Source organism: Gregarina niphandrodes (assembly GCF_000223845.1).
Source record: "Gregarina niphandrodes unplaced genomic scaffold scaffold00010, whole genome shotgun sequence".
Classification (NCBI taxonomy): domain Eukaryota; phylum Apicomplexa; class Conoidasida; order Eugregarinorida; family Gregarinidae; genus Gregarina; species Gregarina niphandrodes.
The window spans coordinates 183,368-196,339 of NW_011645780.1; the positions used below are offsets into that span (position 1 = coordinate 183,368).

At 54.8% G+C, this 12,972-nt stretch overlaps 7 protein-coding genes across 7 annotated transcripts; 5 read left to right on the forward strand and 2 right to left on the reverse strand.

The window, feature by feature from the left end:
- Positions 1 to 564: 564 nt before the first annotated feature.
- On the reverse strand, positions 565 to 1,626 carry GNI_064300 (hypothetical protein; the record flags this gene model as incomplete). The annotated part of the gene is made up of 2 exons (XM_011131784.1): positions 565 to 1,317; positions 1,510 to 1,626. 2 exons carry the CDS (start codon positions 1,624 to 1,626, stop codon positions 565 to 567), a joined length of 870 nt encoding a protein of 289 aa, XP_011130086.1.
- Positions 1,627 to 1,674: 48 nt separating this feature from the next.
- On the forward strand, positions 1,675 to 2,073 carry GNI_064310 (putative iron-sulfur cluster assembly accessory protein; the record flags this gene model as incomplete). Its single annotated transcript, XM_011131785.1, has 1 exon — positions 1,675 to 2,073. One exon carries the CDS (start codon positions 1,675 to 1,677, stop codon positions 2,071 to 2,073), a length of 399 nt encoding a protein of 132 aa, XP_011130087.1.
- A 145-nt stretch (positions 2,074 to 2,218) lies between these two features.
- On the reverse strand, positions 2,219 to 8,584 carry GNI_064320 (hypothetical protein; the record flags this gene model as incomplete). The annotated part of the gene is made up of 1 exon (XM_011131786.1): positions 2,219 to 8,584. The coding sequence occupies one exon, from the start codon at positions 8,582 to 8,584 to the stop codon at positions 2,219 to 2,221; it is 6,366 nt and encodes a 2,121-aa protein (XP_011130088.1).
- Positions 8,585 to 8,593: 9 nt separating this feature from the next.
- Positions 8,594 to 10,009, forward strand: GNI_064330 (cyclic nucleotide-binding domain protein; the record flags this gene model as incomplete). Its single annotated transcript, XM_011131787.1, has 1 exon — positions 8,594 to 10,009. The coding sequence occupies one exon, from the start codon at positions 8,594 to 8,596 to the stop codon at positions 10,007 to 10,009; it is 1,416 nt and encodes a 471-aa protein (XP_011130089.1).
- A 186-nt stretch (positions 10,010 to 10,195) lies between these two features.
- GNI_064340 (clathrin adaptor complex small chain) lies at positions 10,196 to 10,612 on the forward strand (the record flags this gene model as incomplete). Its single annotated transcript, XM_011131788.1, has 1 exon — positions 10,196 to 10,612. One exon carries the CDS (start codon positions 10,196 to 10,198, stop codon positions 10,610 to 10,612), a length of 417 nt encoding a protein of 138 aa, XP_011130090.1.
- A 480-nt stretch (positions 10,613 to 11,092) lies between these two features.
- GNI_064350 (GTP-binding nuclear protein Ran) lies at positions 11,093 to 11,731 on the forward strand (the record flags this gene model as incomplete). The annotated part of the gene is made up of 1 exon (XM_011131789.1): positions 11,093 to 11,731. One exon carries the CDS (start codon positions 11,093 to 11,095, stop codon positions 11,729 to 11,731), a length of 639 nt encoding a protein of 212 aa, XP_011130091.1.
- Positions 11,732 to 11,752: 21 nt separating this feature from the next.
- GNI_064360 (peptidyl-prolyl cis-trans isomerase, cyclophilin-type) lies at positions 11,753 to 12,616 on the forward strand (the record flags this gene model as incomplete). Its single annotated transcript, XM_011131790.1, has 2 exons — positions 11,753 to 11,956; positions 12,194 to 12,616. The coding sequence occupies 2 exons, from the start codon at positions 11,753 to 11,755 to the stop codon at positions 12,614 to 12,616; spliced, it is 627 nt and encodes a 208-aa protein (XP_011130092.1).
- Between the last annotated feature and the right edge of the window lie 356 nt (positions 12,617 to 12,972).

Consider the following 12,972-nt stretch of genomic DNA (forward strand, 5'->3'; position numbering starts at 1 on the left):
ACCCGTATTGGCTTCAAAGCGCGCGGGTTTATGAAGCCCAAAGATACAGCTTGGTGACAAAAACGGATCGGTAGAAACGGCAGCAAACACGCGTGTGTGTACGCGGTAAAATTCCGCGTTATGGCTGTTTTAGCCACTTTGGAGTGCTTGTCGCAGGCTACCTCGTGGTGGCTTGTATTTAATTCATTGTGCTGAGGAAAGCTCTCGCCGCTCGGAAATACTTCTTCTCCTTTTTTTTCTGCTGGGGAGAATGCTTGAAGTTATTTGTCTTCATATTACTCGAGTCAGCGAGCATATCACTGACGATGCCGCTGGGAGCCACTTTTTGACGTGATAACGCTTGACGACAACGTTTGGGGTTTTGATGGCGCCCAACTGCTAAATGGCATGACGGCCCTAACTGTCAAGTGAGAGCGACATAATGCTAATGAGGGGAGTAGTGTACTGAGGGAATCGCTGCCGCGGGGGCATACATTGGAAGAAGATGCCTCATTATGCCGTGATTTGCCTAAGTTGGTAGCAAACAGAATGTGGATAAAAATCTATATCATCAATGCCGTTCTTTTAATGAGCGAGGGTGGGGAAAGCTTGAGTGTCATCAAGCTTGATTTCGGAGTTGGATTTCTCCGGTCCAGCCTTCTTGGGGGTCTTTTCTTTCTGTTCGATTCGGTCATTTCTGCGGTTGTCTTGTTGCTGACGGGGGTAGCGGAAGTTAACGTTGACAACGGTTTTGGCTTCAGGGGTTTTGGTTTCAGCATTTTTCTTTGGTTCGACAACATCGGTGACCTTTTTGGTGTAGACCTTCATGCCGGCGGCAATTTCCTTCTCTTTCTTGGCGGGCTGTTTCTCCTCCAGAATCTCCTGGTTCTTGGATTGCTCTGCCACGAAGTCGGCATAGAGCAGTACCGAGGCTTTGTCTTCAGTGTTGGCAGGTGCTCCGCTGGGAGAGGCTCCTTCCCCGGCAGGGACTGTTGGCTCGTCACCCCACTTTTGAGCGACGGGACTGGCATCGGCCTCCGTGTTCACTTCGTCGCCAGCCTGGCCCCAATTGTGGGCACCCGCTCCGCCCTTCTTCACCTCCTTGCCGTGTCCAGTACCCGACTGTCTGTCCAAGCGACCCTCGGGACGAGGTTTGCGCTCCCGAATCGGTCTGCGCTCCCGACGACCGTCAGCTCCAGGCTCGTCACCAGATTCCTGACGCCGGGGGGGACGAGGCTCCTCACCCTCTCTTGGCACACGGCGGGGGGGGCGGTTGCCAAACTCATTGTTGCGCTCAGTGCGTCTGTTCGCCGGCTTCGGCTGCTCAGCCGCGGCTTCCTACAGAAATAAGTGTGTCCACGCACGGGAGGGGCCAACGCACGGTAGTGTGCGCACGCACGGGAGAAATACAGAAAGGGAATAAACGCAGAAAGGGAATAAACGCAGAAAGTCAATAAACACCCGCCCGTAGTGCGACGCCCAACCCAACCCAACCCAACCCAACTCGCGACAGTTAGTTATAAGACCTACCTCGTTCAGTTTGGTAAGTTGTTCGGCAGTTTGGTTGATAATGAGGTCATCAGCCTCCTCATGCTCGTCCAATGCCGCGAAGGCATTGTTGGTTGCAACGGTGTAGTACTTCGGCATGATAGTTTTGCGGCCGAAAAAAGTTTTGGGAGTCTTCGTTTTGCCTCCATGCTCTATCCCCGACGTTGTGTGAGCTCGGCTGCTGCAGTGACTACAACGGAGGCTGCGCAGCAAAGAATACTTGACATTCTGAAGCGCCGGAACCTCGAGGCCCCCCAGGCCACCATGAGTTTGGAAATGGTCCATTCGGGCTGTAAAGGCAATAGCTACAAATTCGAACCAAAGCAGGCACCACCTCCCCATTTCGTCAAAGTTGCACCCAGGGTATGTGTGCCACTACCCCAACTCACAGACCTTGTCGGACTCCATATCGACTGGGTCGACACTGACACCGAATCGAAATTTACCTTTACCAACCCACAAGCCAAGTCCACCTGCTCCTGTGGAAAGTCATTTGCTACATCCAAAAAAGCAGACCCCATGTCCTGCGCTACTGTCAACCCTTAGCCCGACCACCCTTACAGGACCCCCAACGGCTAGACCAGCCTTACAGGACCAGCCTTGCAGGACCCCCAACGGCTAGAAGAGTAAGACCTCTTTTTTTTGAGACAGTCGTTACAGACAAAAGTATATATTTCACACGCGCTAATGACTAACTATTTTTGCTGGCGATAGGAAGGGTTAATTTAACTTTGCTCGAGGGCTTCAGAGGGTTCAGTCGCACTGCAGCTGCCTTGGGACCTGTGGTGGCTAGCTGAGGAGTAACATAGAGGCCACCTGTTCTTGTGGGTCCGGCTTGGGCGCCTTCGGAACTGGCCCAAAGAGGGTTGGGTCGCAGCCTCCGTTTGTCCACATGCGAAGCCGGGTCAGTAGAGAACAAGGTCGGGGCCTGGGTTATGCTCCGCAGTTGTTGAATGCTCGGCCTGTATGTGGGGTAGTGCTGGAAGGGTCCAGCGCCGCCACTGTACTGTCGTGCCGGAACCACTCCTGAAGGGGCCGAGGTAGTCACAGGACATGAACCGGTACCAGACTTGGCAGGACCCAACAACGCAATAGGATGCATGGGGGGCAACGGGGTGTTCTTCAAACCCGCCGTCGTTTTCGCCCCCGGACCCGCCGCCAACTCGCCTGCTGCTAAACCGCCTGCCGCTAACACGCTCTTTACGAGGCTTGTTTGAGCCTGGACCATTGACGTAGTTGCACCCTGGGACACTCTCGCAGCAGCTCCTGCTACCGGCGGTTTACTCGCTACGGACGGTTTATTTATCGGGAGTCCAACTAGAGGAGGTGCAACCCCGGAAGGTTTAATCATTACGGGAGCTTTGGTCGCCGGAAGACGTCCTGGGACGAAGACACTCTGACCCTTCCCCGGGACCCTGTAGTGGGGCTGCTGTAGTTGGAACGGTGCACCGCCAGTGGGGTAGCACACGTTCTGGGGGTAAGAGTAGCCTTGCGGGAAAGGCTTACCTGGCGGGTAGGAATGCGAAAAAGGCTGGTAAACACTAGGCTTTTGAACAGCAGTTCGCTTGATGGGGATAGGAGTCGGACTGGCAGCAGACAACGACTCCAGATCATCTACCTTCATGCCCCCCTTCCTCATCTCCATCTCTATTTCCTTCTCGATCTCTTCGTAGATCTCCTGAGCCACAACCGGACTAACAAAATCCTCCAACACCAAGTCCTTAGCAGGGTTACCAAGAGATACCATCGTAGACGACTCATTCGTAGCCAAACGAACCGGCTCATCCTTAAGGGTTATACCCGGCACCGACTTCTTCCGGTAGAGAAACTCCGCGGGTCTTCCACCCTCCATTCCTCCACCCGCAATTCCGTTACCCCCAGGACCGTTCGAGAGACTGTTTGGAGCAACGTACGAATGAATGCCGGAGACGCTTTTCAGCCTCGGCGGCTCTGCCAACCGAGGGGCTTCCGCCTTACCACACGGCTCCGCCAGCCGGGGTGGCTCCGCCAACCGAGGTGGCTCCGGTTGCCGCGACTGGAGGGGCTTCAGAGCCCGTTCGTCCAGGCGAAGAGGCAACTGAGTGTGCGGTCGGGCGAAGTCGGGGAGAGGGGTGCCGCTACTCTTGGCAGCCGGCACAGGCACGGAGTCCCCCGTGGGCAATCCCTGCAACGATTTGGGGCTTGACGGGACTGGCTTCTTACTCGGTTGTGTGGTCGGCTTGTTGTACACGACTCGCGGGTCCGGCCCACGGCGCTCGGGTCTTCCGTTGAAGGCAGTTTTTTGCCAATACTGATCTTTCATCGGCGCTACTGCCCAGAGACCTACCGCCGAGGGGCCCAGCCCCAAAGGTGGGGCCGTCCCCGACGAGACCACCTCCGACGGGGCTAGCACTGGCGCTGTCCACGGTCCCGCATAGGAGTAGGCCACGTCCCGGGCCGGGTGCATCATCCGGAAGTCTGCCGTCCGGGAGTCTGCCATCCGGGGGTCTACCATCCGAGGTTCTACCACCCGGGGGTCCGCCATTCGGGGGTCTACCATCCGGGGGTCGGCCATTCGGGGGTCCACCGGCCGTGGGCCCACCGGCCTTGAGTCTACGGTCCCAGACGAGCCGGTACGTGCGTTAGGAGGGGCAGCCGCTCCAGCCAAGACGGCTGCCGAGACGAAGAGTAGTTTGGACAGATTGGGCGCAGGCCCCACGGCCGGGACCGGCTGGAGCGGCGCTACCCGCATCGCTGGACCCTGGCTCAGCGTCCACCGCGGACCGGCGGCCGGGACCAAGGCCGACGGTCGCAGTGAGGGTTGTGCGGATGCCACGGGATGCTCAACGGCCGTCTCGGCGGAATGCGCTACAATCGCCGACCGGAACGCCACCGGCGGCGGCTGCTTTTCTCCGCTCTCCGCAGGACCGAACGAATACCTTGTGCCCGGACCAAAGGCAGACCGGACGTGCGCCAAGGGAGCCGCCGGATGTCGGACCGGCGGAGGGGCTACGACCGGCGGGGGGCCCACGACCGGCAGGTAGGCTTTGGTGGGCGGCCTGGTCGCAGCGGGCTGGCGTAGTACCTCGTCTGGGTCTCCGAGCCTCTTGGTTCCGGGAGCCTTGGCGCCTGCTGCTTGGCGGCTGTCTGCCTCCGCGAGTTCGAGAAAATGTTGCGAGCCTGTCGGCGCTTCCTGGAAGTCTGTCGGCGCTTGCTGGGAGCCTATCGACGCCTGTCGGGGGCCTGCCGGCACCTGCTGGGTCTTTTGCTGGATGAGCCGCATGTAGTCCGAGCGCCCGATTGATGCGACGGCTTCCTCCGTTTGTGTGGCCACGCACTTCTGGCTGCCGTAACGCTTGAACAGCGGCTTCACTGCTAGCGGCTTGAGAGGTTTGCCCAGGACCGCCGAGCTGTATAGCGAACCCACTACCATCGCCAACGGGATCCCGGGAACGGGTTCCACGGCTTGCTCCTCGTCCGTTTCTTCGGGACCGCAACTCACGTCGGGAGTGTAGCTCAAATCCGGCGACGAAGAGCAAGGCGTCGCTTCACCGTACAGAGCGGCGTCGGGCAGACTTAGATTCGATACACCTACACTGGTAAGACCTACGTCGGGAAGCCCTGCGGCGGGCTTGGTAGCATTGGGCAGATTTTCGTGGCCGGGACTCGCATGTTCAAGTTGGCCGCGTCCCTGGTCTTCAGGCAGTTCCATGACTTGACCACTACGGCCAGGCTGAGCATTACGGCCAGCCTGAGCATTGCGGCCAGCCTGAGCATCACGTACCCTGGGTGAGCTAATGGGGGACTGCCTCCTCAAGTCAGCAGAAGATAGTGGTGCTTTTTGTGGGAGCTGACTTGGTAGAAAGCTGACCTGCAGCGGACCAGTCCCAAGAACCGGCTCCAATTGTGCCTCATCGGTCTCAGCACCTTGCTGCAAGCTGTTAACAGCAGTGGAAAGGTCGGTACAGGTCTGATCGTTCGGTACAGCTTGTTCACAGTCTAGAGTAATACAGTCCTGTTGAATACAGTTTTGTTGAATACCGTCATCCTGAATATAGCCATGCCGAATATAGTCATCCTGAATACAAGCATCCTGAGCGAGTTCCTGGTGGGCGAACTCCTCCCGATCATGGCTTTTAGGGAGAAGCTCGTGCGCGGTAATTACGTGCGCGGTAATTACGTGTCCAAAAGGTTGAACCTGGGATTGAATCACGGGTTGAACCACGGGTTGAACCACGATAAGTCCAGATTGCTCTGGCGACATTTCAGAGGCAAGCGGTAGTAGATCGGGTGAGTAAACCGGTGTATAAACCCCGGAATAATGTTCCTCTCTTAGTTTACGTGAAGTATGAGGCGTTTCCTCAGCTTCCGTTTCCCCTACCCTGTCTTCTTCCACCTGCACTGCTTCGGAGGGAGGAAGCGAGTAGCGTTCAGCGAACGGGGAAGACTGACCAGATGTTTCCGGGGTGGATATCTCAGTATCGTTTAAAGGAGTATATTCGTCCTGATAATAGCAGTCCGATATATTCTGTAACAGCAACTGACCACTGATTTGCGGCTGTCCTTGGGTCGCTGGAGGATCATCATTAATGGTCACCTCAGTAGGCAACTCTCCATTCACTCCAGTAGTACGGAACATCTCAGTAAGACTCCGGCCAAGCTCCAGGGGGGCCGAGCTGCAACAACCCAAGTCGGATGGACCAAAGCTAGGTTGGTCGTGAAGCTCTGAAGGAATCATCTCCAGGAACGCACACTTCATTTCCTGCCTGTTGTACCCAGAAATTGGTCCGGTAGTATCCGAGCCCACAAGACCTGAATCTACTCGAGTCGGCAACTCCAGACCTTCCCCATCTGCCTCAGTCTTTTGCGCCTCAGTCTTTTGCGCCTCAGTCTCTTGCGCCTCGGCCTTTTGCGTCTCGGCCTTTTGCGCTTGGAAGCCCGTCTGCGCTTCCACGGTAGCCTGCGCTTTCAAGCCAGTTCCTAAGCCGGCTGACGGTCTGAAATCGTGGTAAGCCAAGCGGTAAACGTCTCGTGACACCTCAGGAGTTCTAACGTACTGAGGAGTTCGCACGGAATCCGCGGATGTCACTCGGTCATGAGAGGTGACTCGGTCATGAGAGGTGACTCGGTCAACTGAGGTAACTCGTTCAATTGAAGTGACTCGTTCAATTGAAGTGACTCGCTCAATTGAAGTGTCCTGGTCCCTCGACCGATTCCGTACGTGGGCAAGACTTGCTCCTTGAAGATCAACGGACTGAAGATTGGGCCGAAGGTGCGGTACCTCTTCCTTGCGCGCCTGATCCGGTCTACGCTGGTTATCGGACCGCGAGTGTGACTCTAATTCCTGAGGCTGGCCGTTGTTAGACAGACCGCTGTTCGACAGGCCGTTGTTCGACAGGCCGTTGTTCGACAGACCGTTGTTCGACAGACCGTTGTTCGACAGACCGTTGTTCGACAGACCGTTGTTCGACAGACCATGGCTAGGTGGACAATTACTGGTTTGGGAGTTGTAAGACTTGGGGTTATGAGACTCAGAGTTATTGGTTTTGCCTGTGTCGGGAGCGTCAGGCCGTGGTGGCAGATCGGGTGTTGTAGCCGTGACTTGTGTGGCGGCTGATTGTGGGTAGATGAGTCTAGAGGGAACGGTTGCGTAGGGGGATACGGCTTGACCGGACAGCGGTTTAGTGGGTAGTGGGGTTCCCTGGTATAAAGTACAGATATCCGATTCGGCACCGGTAGCCGATTGCCCTACTTTGCCTTTGTTTTTGTTGCATCGCGTCGTATCTTTCATCGGGGTGTCTTTAGTTGTGTTTTTCCAGCGGAACATTCGTGATTGTTTATCTTTGCGGGACTGTTGTCTGTGCTGGAAATGGATGGGGAGCCCCACGGGGTAGAGCGTGTCATAGGAAGCTTCATTGGACGCGTCCACTGAGCTAATAGCCATCGTGTCACCTGAGTCCCCCACGACTCCCTCTGAATATCCGAGAGAAGAGTACCCAGCCGACAAAACCTGGTCGCGCGTCGCCAGGTTGTCTTGGCGTCTGCACATCACCTGGGGCCCGTCCTGGGAGGAGGTGGATGAGCCGGAGAGCCGCCGGCGACGCGGCTGTCGGCGCCTCGACCGGTAATCTTCGCAGAACAGTGCAGAGCTCCTGCCGGAGGTCCTGTGGTCGACACAGGTCGTGTGGACGACACAAGTCCTGTCGTTGGCAAAGGTCCTGTCGTTGGCAAAGGTCCTGTCGTTGGCAAAGGTCCTGTCGTTGGCAGAGGTCCTGTCGTTGGCAGAGTTCCTGCTGTTGGCCGAGTGGTGGGCCCTTTCGGGAACGGACAGTTTGCGGCTGTGGTAGCACTTCGCGGATTTGGACTGGCGCAGACAGGAGGGGTGTAGACAGGAGGGGTCCGGACAGGAGGGGTCTAGACAGGAGGGATCTAGACAAGAGGAGTCTAGACAGGGAGACAGTTCTCGCTCCAAGTCGGACAGCTCTCTGCGGAGATCGTAGAGTTGTTGCCGGCCTACAGGCTTGGCGTTCCTTTTGGGTTGTGGGAGTACGGGCTTGGTGGCGGTTTGGATGATGTCATCGGTAAGCGCAGTCGTCTGGACGGGGCCACGGGGGGGTCGCAGGCGCAGGTCCTGCTCATCGGAGGTGTAAAGAGTTCGTTTTTTTTGTCGCCGTCGCAGGGCCTCATTTTGCAAACGGACTAATAACTCTTCAATATCGTCTGCCAGAGCTTGTTGTCCTTGCGATGACTGCCGGTTCCGAGACTCATGACGAATCTCATGTCGCGACTCGCGCTGACACTTCGACAAAGACCGCACCCGTCGCCGGTGGTCGGCTTCGACTCGATCCCGGGTCTGCTGGTTGCTGCCACTCACCTGGTTGCTGCTATCCAGCTGATTACTGCAACGCACATGGTGGTTACAGTTTTTTGCAGGGTTGCAGTCGACGTGGCTGCTGCCACCTTCATATGTGTCTCCGAGGGTTTCAGAGTCGAGCTTCAGGTCTGCTTCTTTGAGCAGGTCGCGGAGTTCCTCCTGCAGACGAGCGCGTAAATTCCTCAGTGCAGCTTTCTCCAGCATTATTTATTAATGGCAGAAACTACTCTCAGAGAGACTCTGGGGTTAATAGCGCGAGTGATCTGGGAGTCAGGACTCAGTGACAGAGCCTCCATCTGGGAACTGGTAGTGCTCACTGCACAAGACCAACTCGTAGCCATTAAAGAAGCGCCCCAACTGGAAGTTGCGACGTCAGGCAAAACTGATCACCCGCTCACGGAGCATCCGTTGGCGGATCACACCGCAGACCACACGGTCCCCGAATACGCGGTTGCGGATCCCGCGGTTGCGGGCCACGCGGTTGCGGATGAAGACAGGAAGGAACAGCCCGCGGTCCCCCTCCAAGACGGGGACCACTCGGTGGCAGACGACACGGGAACTAACCAAGGGTTGGAGGGAGTAACCGATGGCCGAACACGGGAGGCCCAGGAGGACCCGGTCCCCCACAACCGTACAAGGGAACCCACGGGAATGAACTTAGTAGAAAGAGCTCCCGACCTAGAGAGAGGTCCGAACGGTTTGGAGTCCGCACCAGATGACTTGAAGCGTGCTTCGGGTATTGTTTTCAGTGGAGTGGACAGCCAACTGAAGTCAGGCGTGACGGAGGGTGGTGTGTGTGAGACAGGTGTTTGCTCGACTGCCAATCATACAGTAAGAGTTGGAAGCCATCAATCGGGTCCCAATAAGGGGGCAGTAATTCAGTTTGCTGCAATGGGCAGTAACGAAAGTTTTGTTCTATACTCGTTGATGAAGAGGTACTTTTTGATGACGTGCAATGACTTGTTCAACGCAGCGGAATGCCACAAACGAGCTCCCTGGTCCATGGGACCCTACATCAATGAATGCCGGGATAAGGCACTAAGGCGCTGTTATAATATTCGGAAGATGGTTGATGATTTAAGTTGTCCAATCACAGCGAAAGCTCGTTGTGATGACTCTAGCTCTACGGCAGCTGAAGAGAGCGACTACAGTGATAGCGGCTTGATTCTACCCGATCGGACGCGTATGAGAATGGGTCCGAGAACTCCTGTCCGAGCGGAAGACGTGGACTTTGCGCCACTGCCGTCATACTCTAAGACACCCGAAGAGATAGCTGTTATTTCGGCTACTTTAGACGCTGGTACCAGCTTCGTCTTCGAGGCTATTCGGGATCAGGAAGACCGGAAAAAGAAGTTGGTGGATGCACTGAAACCCGTTACAATTCCAGCCGGAAGCTTCGCCATTCGGAATGGGGATACTGGTGATGGTATGTACTTCATTGGGGTCGGAAAATTCAGCGTGCTAAGGGGGGACCAGGAAATCAAGCAGTTGGGACCTGGAGACATCTTCGGCGAACTCGCTGTCCTGCATCAGTCCACAAGAACTTATTCATGCAAGGCCCTAGAAGACTCCACCGTTTACTTCTTACATCGTTCCAGCTATATCGCATTGATCAGAAGTAACCAGTGATTTTGATAACGTTGCGCAATAGCTTGCGCGGCTATTTAGTTTCCGCATTTAATTACAGAGATTTAATTCACGCACGCGCGTGTGCGCGCGCATCATGATGGAAATCGGCAGAAATGATTTTGGCATTGCTTTGGGGCGAGCTACTCGTCACTAGCGACACCTAGCTGTTTTTGCCTATTTTTCATTATGCCCATAGAGTATATATTCATATTCAGTACGCAGACTCCGGATCTCGTACAGAGATATGGCCGTTGGTGGATTCCTGAAACAGAGCGGGACAGAAAGCGAGTACTGGACGCTCTCATGAAGCGGCCGAAGAAAACTCCAATCCTTACGCTTTACCGCCAGCGCAAGATAGCCGTTCGCTGCTACGGAGATCTGTTGTTCGCGGTCGGAATTGATTCTCCAGAGTACGAGTCTATGGCGTTCGAGCTCATTCACCTCATCATATCAGTGCTAAACGACTACTATGGCAATGTTACGGAATCCGACATAATTCACAGGCCAGACATCATAGTTCACTTGATGGAATACATGATATGCTCCGGGATCTTGGTGCAGCCAGGCAAAGCATCTTTGGTTAAGCTGCTAAAAGAGATCTGACCCGAGTGCTCCCCCAATTTTGCGGTAACGTCGATTTCACGGATAAAGTCCGTGCTCTGGTTGATCTTTGCCCTCCGGCTAGCTAGTCACATTGTTTTTATGGGAGCCCTCAAGTTCATTGGCCTCGGTCGGCACGGGAATACTCAAAGGAGCGTCAAAGTGGGCAGTTCCAGGAGCAGACCGTTTGACACAAAGGCGGAAAACGGACGGTGCGACGGGACGGATTGAAGGTGGTGGGTTGGGTTTGGTTTAGCCATGGGTATCGGTGGGGTCATGAGCATCGGTGAGCTTCACATCAGCCAGCAGACATTAGGCAGCTTTTGTGAAGGGGTGGGGGAGGCGTCAAGTAGATGGCGAGTGCGTGGGACTTGTGTGAGTAACCGGGCTGTGTTACTCGATGAGTGCCGTGTCGTGGAGAAATACGTCGTTGGGAGGCAGGTATTTGGGGGTATTTTCTGACGTGTAAAATTTTGTTGAGAAATGTCGTCGGATATTCCCGAGTTCAAGATTGTGCTCATAGGTGATGGCGCAGTGGGCAAGACGACGTTGGTTAAGCGTCACCTGACTGGTGAGTTTGAGAAGAAGTACGTACCCACGTTGGGGGCTGAAGTGTACCCCCTGAAGTTTGACACGAATTTCGGTCCGATAATCTTTAACGTCTGGGATACTGCCGGTCAGGAGAAGTTATCTGGACTACGGGATGGTTATTACGTGCATGCGAATGGTGCAATTATTATGTTTGATGTTGCTGCACGAATAACATACAAGAATGTGACTTCATGGCATAGGGACCTCGAACGTGTGTGCCCGAATATCCCTGTCGTTCTAGTCGGCAATAAGGTCGATGTCCAAGAACGTATCGTAAAGGCCAAGCACATTAATTTCCACAGAAGAAAAAACATTCAGTACTACGATCTTTCCGCTAAGAGTAATTACAACTTCGAGAAACCATTCCTCTGGCTCGCCCGACGTCTTACGCAGAACAATGATATTCAGTTCCTTGGCGAGGTCGCACGTAAACCAGAAATCGTTATGACCGAGGAACAGAAGAACCAGTCCGAAAGAGAACTCCAAGAAGCTGCTAACACAGCTATAGATGACGAAGAGGGTAACCTTTGAAAAATAAAACCTTTTTACTAAATGAGCCACCCTCTAAAAACGAAAAACGAAACCATAAACCGCCCTACCAACGACGATAGCAAGACTTATAACAAGAGCCCTGAAGGCACGACCTCTACACACGCTGCCTTCAAACAAGTCATCCTGAGCGGCAAGGGAAATGTTATCCTTCACACCACTGTTGGAGATATAGAACTTGAACTCTACTGGCATCATGCCCCCAAGGTAACATTCCTCCAAACAATCCGCGCCCCCCTCCCCTGGACACGTCCCCATTGCTGTCCCATTGCTGGGTCCACTTGTCCCATTGCTGGGTCCACTTGTCCCATTGATGGGTCCACTTGTCCCATCGCTGGGTCCACTTGTCCCAGTAGCCTTCCAGCGCAGTCTCCTCCACCGCACCGTCTTCGGTTCATACCGTCTTCGGTTTCAAATATGTGTTTCGAATACATCCAATGGCAGACCTGTGAGAACTTTTACCAGCTCGCGCGAAGGGGTTATTACAATAATACTTTAGTGCATCGAGTCTCTCCCAACTTCATCATTCAAATGGGGGATCCAACTGGCACCGGGACTGGCGGTGAGTCGATATATGGCAAGTACATGGACGACGAGATCTGCCCCGAATTGCGGCATACTGGGGCGGGCACGCTATCCATGGCGAATACCGGTCAGCCGAACACCAATGGTAGTCAGTTCTTCATCGCCATGTGTCCGTGTCCGCACCTAGATGGAAAGAACACCATATTCGGTCGAGTAGCCAAGGGATTCGACAAATGCATCTTAATCAACAAACTGCATGTCAACAAACAGGAAAGACCTCTCACCGATGTTAAGATTCTAAAAACATTCGTCACCCTGCAGGGCCTCACCCCCATCGATTAACTCCTCGTCATGCACGACCAATCGAGATGATCAACCAAGATGACGACCAACGAGGCCGACAGATTCAGACCTAGCGATCTACGAACGGGCATGAAGGACAAAGAGGCACTAAGGAAAGGAAGCCGGGGAGGCAGACCGGAAAATGGAGCCAGTAGCTAGATGTACAGTTGTGGTTGGGAAGGTCGTCATCTGGGGAACACACATGACAGCCTCTCAATCGTCATGTGTGATCCCCAGATCGCGTCCTCCCAATCGCCGCAACGGATAGGGACGAATTTCAAGATGCCAACAGAGACCAGTGGTAACATCCCGGAGGCGGTATCACCCCTCCCTCCGGTAACCTGGGTCTGGCGGAT